Below are 16,644 nucleotides of genomic sequence, written 5' to 3'. Positions count from 1 at the left end.
GGAAATAAGAAAGGCAATGTCAACCAGGTGAAACAATGTGGCCACAGGCAAACAACACCACTTACTTTACCAAAAAGTTTTTAAAATCCAGTTATCATTGCCAATCTTTTAAATATTATAGATATATTTTCCTAGTCTAACACACAAACACACACACACACACACACACACACACACACACACACACACACACACACACACACACACACACACACACCTGTACATCCACTCAAGCATTCACACGAGTCAGTGGTTTCCCCCTGACTTTTTCTGCAGGGCCGCCTGCCAAGTTTGACAGTTAACCTTTTCTTGCAAGACGAAACATTGAGGTCAATGCACCATGACCAAACTGTAGAAAAGGAGGGAGAGAGAAAGAAGAGAGGAGAAACTAAGTAACTTGTTCCCCTCTGGCTGAGGCTAAAGACTTTTTGAAGGAAGTAAACGAGAAACAGAATCAGTTGATATCAACTGCACAAAGACGAGCTGTGGTGAAGCAGCAGTGCATTCGAGTGAAATCCACTGATGCATATCATTACACCACGTTCTGTATATTAAAGTCGGGTCCAAAAACTGATCAATGATTATACTTATATTATGAGTCCAAAAGAGCTAGTGTAATGTTGGAATGACGGGAAACATTCCAACCCTGTGGAAAACTGTGTTTACATCAACATCTGCCCTAATAAGAGTCTTGATGACTGTCAAAAAATGCTTTTGTTCTGGCCAATCAAGAGTACTTATATATGTTTTGGTTAGATGATTGTAAAAGTGCAAAATGTACAGAAAATGAAGAAAGCATAAGCGTAACTTGGAATGCAGTGGGCGAATTGTAGACCCTGTGTTACCCATAATACCCCTCATTTACCCTCTCGGCAAGTAGGTGGCGGATATTTCCCGCTTGCAGACGAAACCTCATGAGCTGCGTCTCCAGAGCGATGCATCTCTTCTGCCAGTCCACACTGCTGTTTGGCACTGCTGCCGTGGATACACTCTCCATCACCTCTGCCATCTGTGCCAGTGTGCCAGTCTGCCAACCTGAAGGAAACAACAGTCAAAGAATAAAGGTCAGCTAAAATGAAAACATAATGGACTTTTACATGAATGTAATGCAAATATAGGATACATTTAACAGGTTTCCTTGAAGGCTGCAGTGGAGGGCTGGGACCTTGGACTAAAGCTGGTTTAGAGCGGGAATAAACTATAGAACCACTGTCTACAGGACTTTAATTGTCCACAGTGCAAGATCATAATAGTAGTGACCAATTTACAAGCCAAACTGATCAATCTCAAAATATTTAGTTAACTTGAAAATAATTACACTATTGACCTATATTAATCCTTGGATCGAATCCAAAACATACTGGCAGCCCCATCTATAGACAATTAATGTTTTTTTGGTTTACAATTTTTTTTACATAAATTTTGACTTATGGAAAGGCAAAAATGTTTACAGCTGTTTCTGATTATTGGATAAGTATTTGCAAACAACATTTATACAAAGTGATTAGAGCAATAACCCCTAGCCCCCACCACCACCACCACACACATGCACACACACAAAATTCAAAATATATGAAAATACCTATTTCAAAATGACCATATAATTCTTAACTTTTCCACATCTTGATTTTTAGCAAGTAATACATTAATAAAAAATTAGGCATTTTAAATACATTTTTAAAAAAAAAAAAACATTAATTTGAGAAATTTTTAAACGTTCAGTCACAATTATGAAAAAAACATCACAATTAAATAGGGATGCAGCGATACCATTTTTTTGGAACCTGATCTGATCCCGATACCAAAATCCTGAGTCTATACAGATCTGATCCCTATAATGTGCATTATTTATTTATTTATTTTTTTTTTTTTACATAAAACAGTTTCTATAGTTTTGGTGATAAACTCAAATTATACATCTTCTTTAGTAAAAATAACAGACCTAATGAACTAGGCTACATTATTTGGGCATTCATTACAACATTTATATGATCTGTTGTAAAAAGGAAAATGTTTCCTTTTTAATATTGAGATTTTTCTTTACAAACTGTAATATGCTACCACTATTGACCTTAATTACTGTTAAAATAACCAGCCTTTTAGCAAAGCCTGATATTTTCCTGCAGGTTTGATGCAGACTAAACTAAACTGTCTGAGGCCAGTTTTACTTAATAAACATACCCTCACTTAATTTCGCAGTAAAACAAGGTCCGCATATATGCTTCAGCGCCAAAACACAAACTGCTCTGTTAAATAAAATATTATTATAAATAAAATTACAGTGAAATATTCACAGTTCCAGAGTAGCCCATATTTGGCTAAATTATTTTCTATTTTTGACGATCTATATTTCACCCGTTAGTTTAACTTTGATTAATTTAATCAACTACTTTGATCACAATGAGCCAGGCTTTTCAAACTATTCGCAGCACTGAAAGTATTCCCTCGGAAGAATAAACTCAGTCGGAAGGATGAGAGAACAGAAACTTTTTGCAAGATAAATTTTAAGGAGCGGCGCACTTTGCGTCTGCGGAGCCATGCGTAAATAAAGCGCTTGATTCATCACTAAGACACAGCGTGCAGCCCTCCGGTATCTGCTGACGTTTCCAAAACAGCAGCAAAAAGGGAAAAATCAGTGCGTTGAAGATCTGTCCAATGTATTATTGAGACTTTTCTAATTTAAAATCTCAGGTCAGCATACTTTGTGTGTGAAGAAGTGATAGCCCTCTCTACTTCAGTGTAGCGAATGCAATCTGCTGATCTAACAGACACAGCGCAACATGATTTAGAAACAGCAACGAACTCCTTGTTGCAGGTCAAAATGAATCCATTTAATGCTAAACCAAATGCATTTCTCCACTGATTATTTAAACTAATAGGAGCAGATAGAGAAAGTTTTTTGTGTTGTTATAAACAAGGGCAACACGCAGTTTGAATGGTAAATGAATGAAAAAAGATTGACAGACGCAGCAGAGGGAAGCGCTGAACTTAACATGAATTTACACTTGAATATTCATCTGTGCTTCTAGCCGATCCAGCAAAAATATTCGGTATCGAGCCGATATCCGATCCAAGTATCAGGATCGGTGCACCCCGAGAATTAAAGTGGATTTTTTTTTTGGAAATAAGTCACACTTAAAAGAGAAATTCACATTAATGCCAAATTACACTGCACTGTAGAAGATACTGGCTTCCACACAATCGATATCAGCCACTGCCCACTAGTGTGTTCACCATACTGAAACTCAATACCATGCGGTTCTGAAAATTTAAAAACTACCTGCTAACATTTAAGCGATGTTGAGCACGTTCTTAAACAGTGCTGATTTGCCATTGTGTTCATGTGCTCAACGGAAAGGAAATGCACATCACATGACAGCATTTACTCAAACGTCCACAAACTTACAAACAAAAAGTCACTGTCATTTCTGGAAGAGATTCACCATAAAGACCAAGTTGTGAATTACTTCTGAAGACCAACGAGATCAGTCGAAGCATTATCCATAGGATGATAATGTGTAACACGGCCATAAATGAGGTTGGTGTTGTAATTTTGCGAACGCGAACACAGGGAGAACATGCAAACTCCACAGAGAAATGCCAACTGACCCAGCCACTTTTTTGCTGTGAGGCGACAGAACTACCTACTGCGCCACTGCGTCGCCCCATTGTCTTGTGTCATTACTTATTAATCTAACTGACAGTAACTTTACTAAAGTGTTTGCAGTGTTTGGATTGCTTTTCCCTTCCACTAGACACTAATATAAAAAAGAGGCCAAAATCTTGGTGATCTAAGTCTGACATTTACCATAAGATGAGAACACACTGCTGACATCACAGGTCTGGCAGTAAACGCTCTGGGCCAAGGGTTTCTTTTCACTTTTTTTTTTATTGTTTCCCTCTCTTCAAATGAGCTCACTTTTAGGGATCACCAAGGAAACCACTGAAAAGCAAACCTGAGCTGTGAACTCACTGAGATTAACAAAGGCTACTACGTACATTCTCTCAATATACACATTTTAGGCGCATACATCTATCGTTTTAAGGCTGTAGGAATGGGGTCGGTCCAGCAATGCATTTGTAGACAGTTTACCCAGCGGTCTAAGCAATCCCTACCCTATATTCAGCCACCTAAATATCCCTGCTCAAGCAATCCCTTCTTAATTACAGGCCTGGGGAGAAACAGGATCCTGGCCCACACAATGGAGTCTTTCTGCATGACAGTCCCCATTACCAATTTGAGGGGAGGGGGTCTCTCTCTCTTCCTCTGAAAAAAGGGATGAAGAATGCAGAGGCTCAAAGGAGACAAGCTCTTGAATGGCGGAAAAGCACTGATTGTTTTTTACCTGTACAAAGCCGACAGGCGAGCTACATTGTTTGTAGCTCACATTCTAAAATGTCACTATTTCTGTGATGTTAGGGGGTCTATTAGCTTTTTGTGTTATCTATTTGTTATCCAACTCAATACATACATTTTTGGAATATTTCAGGTTTTAAATGCCTGTATTAAAACTAATTCAATGTTTTGAGAGTGAAAGTGAGAGATAAATTAAATGTGACCATGTGTAAAAAAAGTCACTTTAAAAATCATTTGGTAACATGATGCGGAACTCTATATGGTCAAAAGCTATACGGAGTATGTTAATGTTAATCAACCAATCAGAAAAAACTCATTGACCACATATGCTGAGTTCAAAATGCATGATATTAGCCCTGACATAATAAATGATGAATAAATTCATTCGTTCGTTCGTTCCTTCCTTCCTTCCTTCCTTTGTTCGTTTGTTCCTTCGTTCGTTAGTTTGTTCATTCATTCATTCATTTTCTTTTTGGCTTGATCCCTTTATTAAGTTAGTAATTAACTTTTCCAGCATATGTTTTATGCCGCGGATGCCCTTCCAGCTGCAACCCACCACTGGGAAACATCCATACACTCTTATTCACAAACATACAATACGAACACTTTAGTTTACCCAATTCACCTACAGCGCATGTCGTTGGACACCCTGAGGAAACCAACGCGAACATGGGCAGAACATTCAAACCACACAGAAATGCCAACTGTTCCAGCCGATGCTCGAACCAGCGACCTTCTTGCGCCAGTGCCGCCCACGATGAATAAATCCTAAATAAATATGCTTTACAATGACATTAAAGTGAAACCAAAAGGAAATGTTTGCCACAGCAGCACATTGCAGAATTTTTTATTGAACTTTTGAATCTCATGTGTGATCTGTAGTTATTTCATGATCACACTATTCTCGTGTCACTGATCCATCATGCAGTGTAAACACAGCAGGAACTGAATGCTACCCTAGAGAGTTGTGCACTGTGCAGTGTGAAAACAACAGGGGTCCCAGAACTTTAAAAATGTTGCAGTGTGAACTTACATAGTTTAATTTAGTGGTTCCCAATTCCGGTACTCGAGAGCCCCCGTCCTACATTTTGTATGTTTGCTTATTGGACATGCAAGGATCAGTTTATGGATCTGATCATCAGAACATTAACGAGCTGATGATCTGAATCAGGTGTGTTAAGTAACAAAGACTCTGTTTCTCAATATACATTCTTCAGCAACCTTGTGTTCTTGTGTAATGTCATTATCAACTGCCTAACCCTAACCGCAAAAACGGAGGACACATGAAAGTTCCCGAATGCATTCTTGATATCGATGACGCATTGATGCAGACTTAAGAGCAAAACTTGCTCGAGAAGTCCCAGAAGTCATTAGTGCTGAATAAAGAAGTTGGGAAGCACAGCATTTAATATAGATTTAATATTAAAATTCAGATATATCACTCATTTACCTCAAGAGTTTCCTTAAATGAAGTTCTCCCCACATTTACTTGAGTTCCAGTTTCCCCCACAGGCCAAAAGACATGCGGTACAGGTGAATTGGGTAGGCTAAATTGTCCGTAGTGTATGATTGTGTGTATGAATGAGTGTGTGGAAGTTTCCCAGAGATGGGTTGCGGCTGGAAGGGCATCTGCTGCATAAAAACGTGCTGGATAAGTTGGTGTTTTATTCTGCTGAGGCGACCCCGGATTAACAAAGGGACTAAGCGGACTAAAAAACGAATGAATGAATTGTGCAACATATATTTATAAGGTTTTTATGCATAGTTTATATCAACACAGGCTCATTCTGAAAACGTAGCACTATGTACGTTTCTGGAGACCGCAAATTATGTAACCAGAGGTACATATGGCTGTTTCTTTTTTTTAAACGAATGCTACGGGGCGGTATGACGCCATTCCTTTTCATGCTTACCAGCTGACCAATTATCTCCGTGTGGACGGCTTTCCAGTTGAAACCAGTTTGTTCCATTAGCTTGTCATGTACGTCGGCAGACGCAGAGAGGAGTTGACCATGACAACAGGGTTCGAGCCCGGTAAAGAGGGGTTCCAGAAAGTGGAAAAATCAGAATCCAAAAAATAAAATAAACAAGTAAATAAAGGGTGAGAATGTGGTAAAATCTGAAAACGTGGTGAAAAAAATCAGGCGAGGGCATTTCCTTTTCTGTATTGCTTTTGGAAATTGTTGGTTGGGTTTAGGGAAGTGGGTGGATGGGTCAATGGATAAAATTACTAGGGTTTAAGGAAGGAGGAGGGTGGGTCAGTCGATTGGTCAGTCAGTCAGTCGGTCAGTCAGTCAGTCAAACAGTAAGTAAACAGTGGCCACAGTGGGTTTTTGTGAGAACAGCTGGTGCAAATGGCGTTAATGGATTCTCGTGGATTCGCGAAAACAAAGACTGCAAAAATACATACCTTCTGGGATGTATTTTGCAGCCTCCAGAAATGTAAATAGAGGTAAGGGGAATAAGGAGAAAAACAATAAATCATTGTAAGAATGCTGTAATGTTTCAATAATTTTCCATTAAAAATGTGTAAACGTCATGTGACCATCAGGAAGAACCAGGGAAGATCATCTCATTTCTCAGAAGACACGTTCTCTGTTCTTGACATCTCTCGAGTTCGTTCTTCAGAGGTAACTTGGCAAGACCGGTCTCCACAAGAACGCAAGTCCATTCTTTGCGTTCTTGGTATTGACAAACAGCTATACAAAATGCGCAGGGCGGGAGGGTTACAGAAACTATATATTAAGTGAAGTAATTTCAAAACATCGTAAAACTTTTGTGCAAATGAATAAATGTGCTATACATTGTTGTGTTACCGGATTTAAAATGTAGACAGTCACAAACGTGCATTAATTTTAAACTCTGAAATTCCCAGACAGTGGGAAAATAAAAGTCAATACAGAACGTGGGATGAGAGAACACTTCAAAAATTCACGTCCCAACAATAAACAAAACTTCAAAGCCACTTCTGGACAATATGTGGGCCCTTGTAACAGAAGTGGAATGGTAAATGAGACGGACGGACACCAGAAGTCACAGACACAGCAGACATTGAAACTGCAGAGCGGTACAACTGCGCCATGTCACACTCTGCAATTAGCATGGTCGTAACTACAGCCCTACTGACAAATTACAGAAGCGGCGCACAGAGAGATTCCGCTAGCTGACCAAAACGCCATAACTCTGAGTCCAGTTATGTCGGACTTGACTGAAGCTGAAGACTGAGGTTTGGGAAACATAGCCTGGCATGGCCGTCAGAAGTAGAGGTCAAATTAAGCCAATGTTTCTGCTAGCTCAACCCACGTCCACTTGCACTGCCAAATATGACAGCAACATGCAAATAATTCATTTGCCGCTGAAGCCTCTGTGCTAATGCTTTGAGGAACAAGGCCTTTCACACCCTTGGTTTGTGTGACAGGGGGAAGGGAGGAAGAAAGAGAATCACCATATTCTTTTCCCATGTGACTACAAGAGTACAGCAGATTTGTTAGAGGAAGGGTATGATGTACACTTAGTGATTCATAAAGTGAAAGTCAAAGGCTATTTGCACTCTGATAGTCCAAAAAAAGAATACCTGTGGCTTTTGATTATGATCTTGTGAAGTAAAAATATTGGTCACAGAATTTTTTAAAAATATTATTATTATTATCTCAATGGTCTAAACGTATGTGTGAGTTGCATTTGAGACAGACATTTTTGTATCTCAGGAAGATATTAAAAAGTAGCAATGTTTTAAATGTGTTATATATAATAATATAATCATGTCCTAACAATCTGTTTGCTTCAATAAACCCCAATATAACCTCAGGACTGAACTGTAACCCCAGAAGAATTCCATTAACTTGCATTAAATAAAAATCACCAAAGAGCAACTTAGTTAGTCAATTTAGTGCAAAGTAAGGAGAATAGGTCTATCGTCCTACCTGACCAGAGATCAGTTAACGCTGCAAAGTGGCAGCAGAAGTATAAATCAGCCTCAGACTTTTAAGGCTGGTTTATACTTCTGCATCGAGTGATAGGGATGACCTGCCTTTGGCAAAGCTGTGCATTAATAGTTCAGCATACTGTTTGTGCTGCTCTGCAATAACACTTCTGAAACGCTAGCTGGCAGTGGGTTTATGTTCCTCTGTGGTTTTGTTTTTTTCTGAATGCTACCTTAATGTACAAGAAGTTAAATCTCACTCATTTAAAGGCGGGAACCGGCAGACGTGCAACAACTTTAATCATAAGGTAAACACAAAACAGCTCCTCCACGGGACTCCACACTTGTAAAACTCACTCCAATGAAGAGCTCTCTGCTGTCCCGTGGCTCTCCACACAGCACACGCGTGTCAACACTACTAAATCGATCACAGAGCTTGCGCTTAGTGTTGTCATAATGTGCAGGTACATTTTTAAGACGTGCATGAGTATGCGACAGTGTGAAGGCTTGACCAGACCATATGTGTGCTCTCGATGGAGCGAGGTCACGTTACTCCACACACGGTAGGGAAAAAAAAAATTTTTATCGACCTGGGAAAATTAGATCAATTATATGTTCTGTATGTTGATTTTGATTATTTTTCGCTTAATCAACCAGCTCTAGCCAATAGTGTATTCAAAAGCACAGACTGACCTGCCCGTCTACTTCCCTAAATCCAACCGACAGTTTTAAAAAACAATCCAGAAAAAGAAAAGCCCTCACCTGATCAAATTTATCACTGTTTACTTTTAACCGTTCTTCTCCGGACTAAAATGCAGCCATGTACTTCTGGCTACATAATAGTAGGCAGTGCAGTCGCTGGTTCGAGCCTCGGCTGGGTCAGTTGGCATTTCTGTGTGGAGTTTACATGTTCACCCCACGTTTGCTTGAGTTCGTCTGAGCGCTCCAGTTTCCCCCACAGGCCAAAAGACATGCGGTACAGGTGAATTGGGTAGGCTAAATTGTCTGTAGTGTATGAGTGTGAATGAGTGTGTATGGATGTTTCCCAAAGATGGGTTCAGCTGACAGGGCATCCACTGCGTAAAAACATGTTCTGGATAAGTTGGCGGTTCATTCCGCTGTGGTGGACCCGGATTAATAAAGCGACTAAGCCGAAAAGAAAATGAATGAATGAATAAACTCAACTGTTCCAACGTGTCGCTTTTAAGGCAACATATTTACTCACTTTTTTAAGTAACTAATCGCTTTTTACAGTGCAAGTAATCATTTAAGACAAGAAATACTTTAATTTCAACTTCTTCTTTTTTTTTTTTTTTACATTTCACCCAGTTCTAGCACATTCACAAAAGGAAAAGCTGACAAAAAATATCTCCAAGCACATCCACAGCAACAAACCTGATATATAACCCCATAACTGCACACAAACCAATGTACAGCTTTTAATGACTGCAAAGAGACTGTTATTATTAGCTGCTAGCTGTTATTATATATATATATATATATATATATATATATATATATATATATATATATATATATATATATATATATATATATATATATGCTAAGACACAAGGAGAATCTATGTCAAACAGCGTAGTAGGAAAAAGTAAATCTTATGAAGCAAAGAAAATAAAAAGTGTGTGTGTGGGTCATGAAAGGCCGGTAGGAAACCAGGACAAGTCTCTGGTGCATCATTCAATAAAACAGAACCTTCTCTGTTATTCCAATAAAACGAATATCATTTTAAAACGTCAGTTTACGTACCCACAGGCGCACACACACACCAGATCTGTGCTGAGCGTGCAGCTGCGGTGATGTAAGCGATTAAATGATATCATCGCAGCAGTCGTGTGAAATCCCCTCTGTTGTTTCTCTGTCAAGACCAAACTGGTTTTCCAAGACTTTGGCATCTCATTTAAATTACTCAAAATCATCAGAAAAAAAGTGTGTCTGGGTCAGTCTGCAGTATATATGTGTGTGTGTGTGTGTGTGTGTGTGTTCACAAGTGTGTTTCTGCTATCACATTGAACACAATTTGAATGCAAAACCTATTACCGCTGCATTTATATTCAAATAAAAATGATGTGTGTGTGGCTTGATTATAGCAGTCGTGTGAGATCTTCCAAATGAAGACTTAAAGTAGCTATTACAGGTTGGAGCGAGCGGCCTATGAGCTTTCCAACTCTTTGCTCCTGCACGGGCAATAGATCTCCAAAGAAAGGCCACCACACGCGGCTAAACTGATTCTGACATCTTTTGTTTCAGCCTGCAATGAAGTTTCCATTTGGTGTCTGCGCAACAATTTATGGCCACCCATAACAGCAGCTTTGGAGGTCTGACTAACAGAAACGTCTGCTGACTAACTCGAAGTAGCTGTTTGTCAGAAAACAGCCAAATTAATTCATTCCACCCTGTAGATGCTTTCTGGCATCATTGTGATTATGAAGAATAGTTCCTGTCAAGGTTTCTGGAGGGAAAAAAGAACTCAAAGTCCATTAGTTGGTTGTAAAGCCAGTTTTGATTGTTTAGAGAGGTTTTGGGTCATTTAAGGTCAGCTGGTCAGAAAGAGTTGCATCAGCTTAAGACCAACTTTGCCATGCTGGACAACGATATGTTCCACATATCTTAATTTGATTTCTGTTTAGTTCGATTGAGACTTTAATTGGATTAGGGTAATCAAAAATCATTGTTTAAATGGTAGACTCTTAATCAGAGAATTGACTTACTAATCGTATTAAAATCTGAATATTGGTGTCAATGTAAACATAATATCAAGCTTTAATCTGAAGAATTTATTTGAGGGTAGGGCTGCGTAATATCTTATGGAAAAAATAAAAAGTCTGTAGTTTCATATTATGCTCTATTGTTTATTTTGTGGTGTCACAAAATACATTATTTATGCTGACGTATTTTGTGTTGTCACAAAATACGTCACCGTAAATAATAAATTCAAATAACATTGAGAGAAAGATTCAATCTCTATGGTACAATGTTTACATTTTGCACTCTTTTTAGCTTTTTTTTATTTATTTTATGTTAGACCTGTAATTATAAATTTTTTTTTTAAGTGTTGTATATTTTATTATTTCTACTTTTTTATTCAAACTTTTGCGAGTGAGAAAGGTGATCACATATGTATAAGTGTTTACATATGTATAATATTTACATATGTATTTACTTTAAAATGTAGAAAAAAACCTCCACATGTTTTCAATATATATATTTTAAGTTATTAATTAAAAGGATATGAGATGACATATAGTGATGTGAGATGTTTGTCATTATCACCTTGTCCTAATTGAAAGTCTAAAAAGAAAGTTCCTTTTGCAGTTTCTGGTGGAAAAAAATAATAACTGAATGCTTGTCAACAGTCCAGACCTTGAGAGATGTCCAGTTCTGCTCCTTAAGGGCCAGTACATACCTGGAAGTTTCTAGGAAGTCTAAAGACTTTGATTAGCAGGTTCAGGTGTGTTTAATTATAGCTGTAGAAAATCTCCACTACCACCCCTTCAGGGTTTTCTGTAATTTTAAGCAAGCCCACATGAAATCTGCACGCAAATTAAAGTATTTACAATGGATTAATTATGCATATATATATATATATATATATATATATATATATATATATATATATATATATATATATATATATATATATATATATATATATATATATATATATATACATACACACACACACACATTTCCAAATTTTCCGTATTTTACTAATATAAAAAATTTTTTACTATTGACTAATACTATAATTCTCCACGGTTTGTGAACTAATATTATAAATTTTTATCTTATGGTATATTTTATATGAGAAACTTTCTTTGGATCTAATTGGATTTACATTGTACACCCTAAAAACCTAAAAAAGGTAACCTTCATTAGGTTTATAGTTATGATACCCCTAAAGTCATTCCACATAAATTCGCCGATTTTTACTAAATTCTGCACAAAAATATAAAAAAATAAATTTTTAAAAATTATCAGCCTGTCTGGGCCTGGTTTTAAGTCAACCTATTCAGCAGGAACTACAGTAAACCAATTAAATCCTGGTTGATGCTTTCTGACTTCAGTGTATTTCTCGGTTGAGCTTTAAACATCATGTCAGCTTATTAGAAGGGCTAGGAATGTTCATCTCTATCTTTCTGCTAAAAAATAAAATAAAAAAAGAACTTAAAGGCCATCACTTGGCTCTTTTGCTGGTTTTGGGGAGACTTTTTAAACCAGCTTAAACCATGTAGATTCCTTTTGATTCCATTGTGTGTCACAGTAAATACAATTGAACATAGAATTATTAGCCCCCCTGAATTATTAGCCCCGTTTATTTTTCCTCCAATTTCTGTTTAACAGAGAGAAGATTTTTCAACAAATTTCTAAACATAATAGTTTTAACTCATTTCTAATAACTGATTTATTTTACCTTTGCCATGATGACAGTAAATAATATGTTTCTAGATATTTTTCAAGACACTTCTATACAGCTTATAGTGACATTTAAAGGCTTGACTAGGTTATTAAGTTAACTAGGCAGGTTAGGGTAATTAGGCAAGTTATTGTATAACGATGGTTTGTTCTGTAGACTATTGAAAAAAATCTGGCTTAAAGCAGCTAATAATTTTAACCTTAAAATATTTTTTTCTTTTTTTTTTAACTGATTTTAATCTAGATGAAATAAAACAACTAAGACTTTCTCCAGAAGAAAAAAAATATTATCAGACATATAATTTCCTTGCTTTGTTAAACATCATTTGGGAAATATTTAAAAAAGAAAAAATCTAATGGGGACTAATTAATCTAACTTCAACTTGTGTAATCATTACAATATAAAGGGTGATTCTTGTAAAACTACACAGTAAAAGAGCTTGAAAGTAGTCAGCTGGTCTCAGATTTAGGTTTTGCGATATTTTAAATTAGCTGGTCAGAGGTCAGGCTGAGATAAGCTTACTAGAGATGGGCCAGTCTCTAGTTGTTTGCCAATATCTGTAAAAAAATCCCCCACAATTAAAAGGTACAAAATAACGATAAAACCTAAAACTGGTGTAAGTTATTAAACTGGCAATGAGTTATTGCAGTAGTAAGTGTGTGATAGTTTTGCATGCTTCAGCCCATTTACAAAAGAGATTTACTGACATATCTTCAGTCCAAATTCATGTCATAACACCAGTCGAGTGTTTAAAATAACTAACTTTTGTGACCAGACATGGTTTAACATCACAGAATGAAGAAGAAATCACATGAGTTTTCAATACAATGGTAAAGGCTAGGTCTATAAGCAGTGCATTATAGACCATTTTAATGTGGCCATGTCACTGCATGAACATTTGCTGCTTTTTGTCAAACTATTTTAATAACTGTAATGAGGCAATTCAATCCAATCTTAAAATTACAACAGCTGTCGTAACATTATTTATCAATATCCCAACCGTTCAGAATTTTCGGAAGCTAATATAGAAAATAAAAATGTAAAACTGGAAATAAGTTTGGACCATTGTTATTGTTTACATCCCTCAAAATGGTCTATAAATATATTTTATGCCTATATATATCTTTCCATAAAAAGTGTTTTGTAGGGTTAAAGACCAATTTTTTTGTAAAATATAAAAATAAAAACATGAAAAATACTTCTTTTCTATACAAATGCAGCATTTTTTGTCTCTCAGTGGATACATACTGTATGAACTATCATCAATAATATTGTTATCGCAATAAAAAAAGCCCCGGAAAATATTGAGATATAATTTTAAGTCCACATCTCCCATACCTACCAGTTACACCAGTTACAGACCGCTTTGGCCAGACTTGAGGAACCATACCACTGAACCATAAATTGGATTAAGAAGCATCTAAATATGATGACTATAAGTCTACAGCCAACAATGACGCCAAAAGGCACAACTGAATATAGCACATCACCACAGCCTGAGCCTGCAGATATGTCATATTTAGGGGTGAGAACATCTGCTGCTGAATACAACACCCATTTAGTGGTGGTATAAATAGGCTGAATTACATGAATCACAGCGAGTTCTTAACAGCTGTAGATCTCCAAAAGATCACCTCTCCAATACGGTCTTCTCTGATTCCTTCTTCTTTTTCTCCGGTCTACAGGAAGCTTTGGCCTAATAACAGGCATCTGCAAACTGGCCACACTCATTATCAGCTGGAGCAGTAAATACAGCCTATGACATCCCTCCACGCAGAGGTGTAAATATCACCTACACACTCTCTGTGGCGTTCTTTAGAAAGCATTGACGGATACAGGATGAAGAGAATAAGGACAAAACACTGCTTTCAAGAGAAAGATTTAGCCAAGTTTGGGGTTTGTGCTTTTGGACTACATGAGATGTTAAATTTAATTTGTTGTCATTTCACTCAGCAAACATCTTGTTTTTGTGAATAAGAATGAGCTCTTATATGTAACTAAAGCTAAAAGATGACGAATAAAGGGGTTAACAATAAGAAATTTAAATAAATTGCAGTTTCAAACTATTTACAAAAAACTAATTTTTTCACCTTATTTTGATTCAATGTCATTATAATGTCATATTTTGGGGTCAACTTTAGATCAGGTGGCTTTAACTACTATGCACTTGCAAAAATACAAATAAATGTATTTACAAAATAAATACAGTGTACTTACTGTGTTCATAATGTATTGCAGAACACTTGTGGTGCTCTTGAGATGGGATACGGGTAGAGTTAAGGACAGGTTTGGTGGTATGGGTAAGTTTAATGTTCAATTAAGGTGTATGGAATGGTCAACAGTGTAATTACAAATGTAATACAGAAATTAATTACAGATGTAATTACAAGCAGGTATTTAATCAATCATAAAAACATGTATACACAATAGCTGCAATTTAACAAATGATTAATTGGAGTGTAAGTACATATTAGTTAAGACCACTTAATATACAGTTGACGGACCCATATTTTCTTTTCACCTTTAATGCAGGAAATATAATATGTATATAAATGTAAAAAAAATTAAAAATGAAGCAAATATTATGCTAATTTTGATATTACAATAAAATAGATTTTTAATCATGAACATTATTGGTGTTCTACCAGAGTTGACCACTTGACCAACGAAAAAAGATTACCAAATCCTAAAATATATTGGACGTTTTGATAGATCCCCTGACCTTGACACAGTCCCATTGTCATGCATTATTATCTACTTGTGTTTTATAATCACCTATTAAATATTATTTAATACTTCAAAACAAAGCAGCTTCTTCCAGAAATATTATGTCCAAGTCAATTTTGCGTATATAGATTTATATTACAGATTGGCTTATACAACTCATTACACTGTTTATTGTGCACTCCTAGATGGAGTGTGTGTAAGGTCAAACTCAAACTTATTTATGAAAAACTCCATGTGAGCACAAAAGCACATGCACTGGGAATGGCACAGACCTAAACACTCTTGAGAAACACTTCTCAAGTGTTATTAAGTGTTCTGAACGAGCGACTAAAAGTGGCTTGCAAACAGCATCACTGTTTTACGGGTTCAACAAACAGCACAACAAAACTTTAAATGCACCAACATCTGTTTACTGCTAAAAACATAAGGGCACATGTACTGCTGGCGTAATTTTTGTCCAAAAATGGGCACAACGCACAGGTGTGTCAGGCTAGAAAATGTCAACATTAACATATATGGACCCCCTGAACATCCTAACTGCAGTTTGAGAGATGTAAAGCATAAAAACATCAATTTGATCAAGCATGCAACATTTTTAAGAGACAAACTAGTTTCATCTTCGTAACCCACCACGTACCCACCGCTGAACTTACCTTGTGACTGTCCTTCTCTTGACCGCCGGAGATTTTCACTTTAATGTTTTCAAAACCGGCAGATCACATTACATCACATCGCTGCGCTACGCCTCCAAACTTCATAAACTCTCTCAAAAGTCGCTCCTCCAAAACTTTAATTCTCCGTTGCGAAGTCTGTTAGAGGACCCAGTCCTGCTCTGAACACAGCAGACGTTGCAGCGGATCTCCATTCAGTAAATTCATCCTTTATTCCTTTAAAGAGCCGAGTTCTGGGGTCAGGTTACGCCGGGAGCCAAACCCCCTTCTCTGCTGTTCGATTCGTGAAAGACTCGTTTATCCGAGTCGGTTCCACAAGACCAAGCTTACGATTCACTGACCGTTTAACACGTTAAAAGACTAAAATCCTAGCTGACAGTAGAAATGGCAGGTGTAGCTTTACGTTACACTTTCTGATTGTTTCTGAGGTAAAAGTACTCGTACTGTTATTTACGTAATTTATTTAAGTAATAACCTAACTTTAAAGTTACTGATTATACAAATAAAAAAGTGGCATTTGTTCAACTTAGTT

General features: G+C 36.9%; 1 protein-coding gene across 1 annotated transcript in view; it reads right to left on the bottom strand.

The window, feature by feature from the left end:
• plekhh1 (pleckstrin homology, MyTH4 and FERM domain containing H1) overlaps nt 1-16,306 on the bottom strand; it is a 90,676-nt gene extending 74,370 nt beyond the window's left edge. The window contains exons 1-2 of the mRNA NM_001077519.3: nt 16,095-16,306; nt 866-1,035 (exon numbers count right to left, since the gene is read on the bottom strand). Coding sequence (NP_001070987.2) covers nt 866-1,009 — 144 coding nt within the window. The 5' untranslated portion in view covers nt 1,010-1,035; nt 16,095-16,306. The remainder of the gene's footprint in view (nt 1-865; nt 1,036-16,094) is intronic.
• Between the last annotated feature and the right edge of the window lie 338 nt (nt 16,307-16,644).

This window comes from Danio rerio, chromosome 17 (genome assembly GCF_052040795.2).
Source record: "Danio rerio strain M-AB ecotype USA chromosome 17, GRCz13ab, whole genome shotgun sequence".
Taxonomy (NCBI): Eukaryota; Metazoa; Chordata; class Actinopteri; order Cypriniformes; family Danionidae; genus Danio; species Danio rerio.
This window is presented reverse-complemented; position numbering and strand designations above follow the sequence as displayed.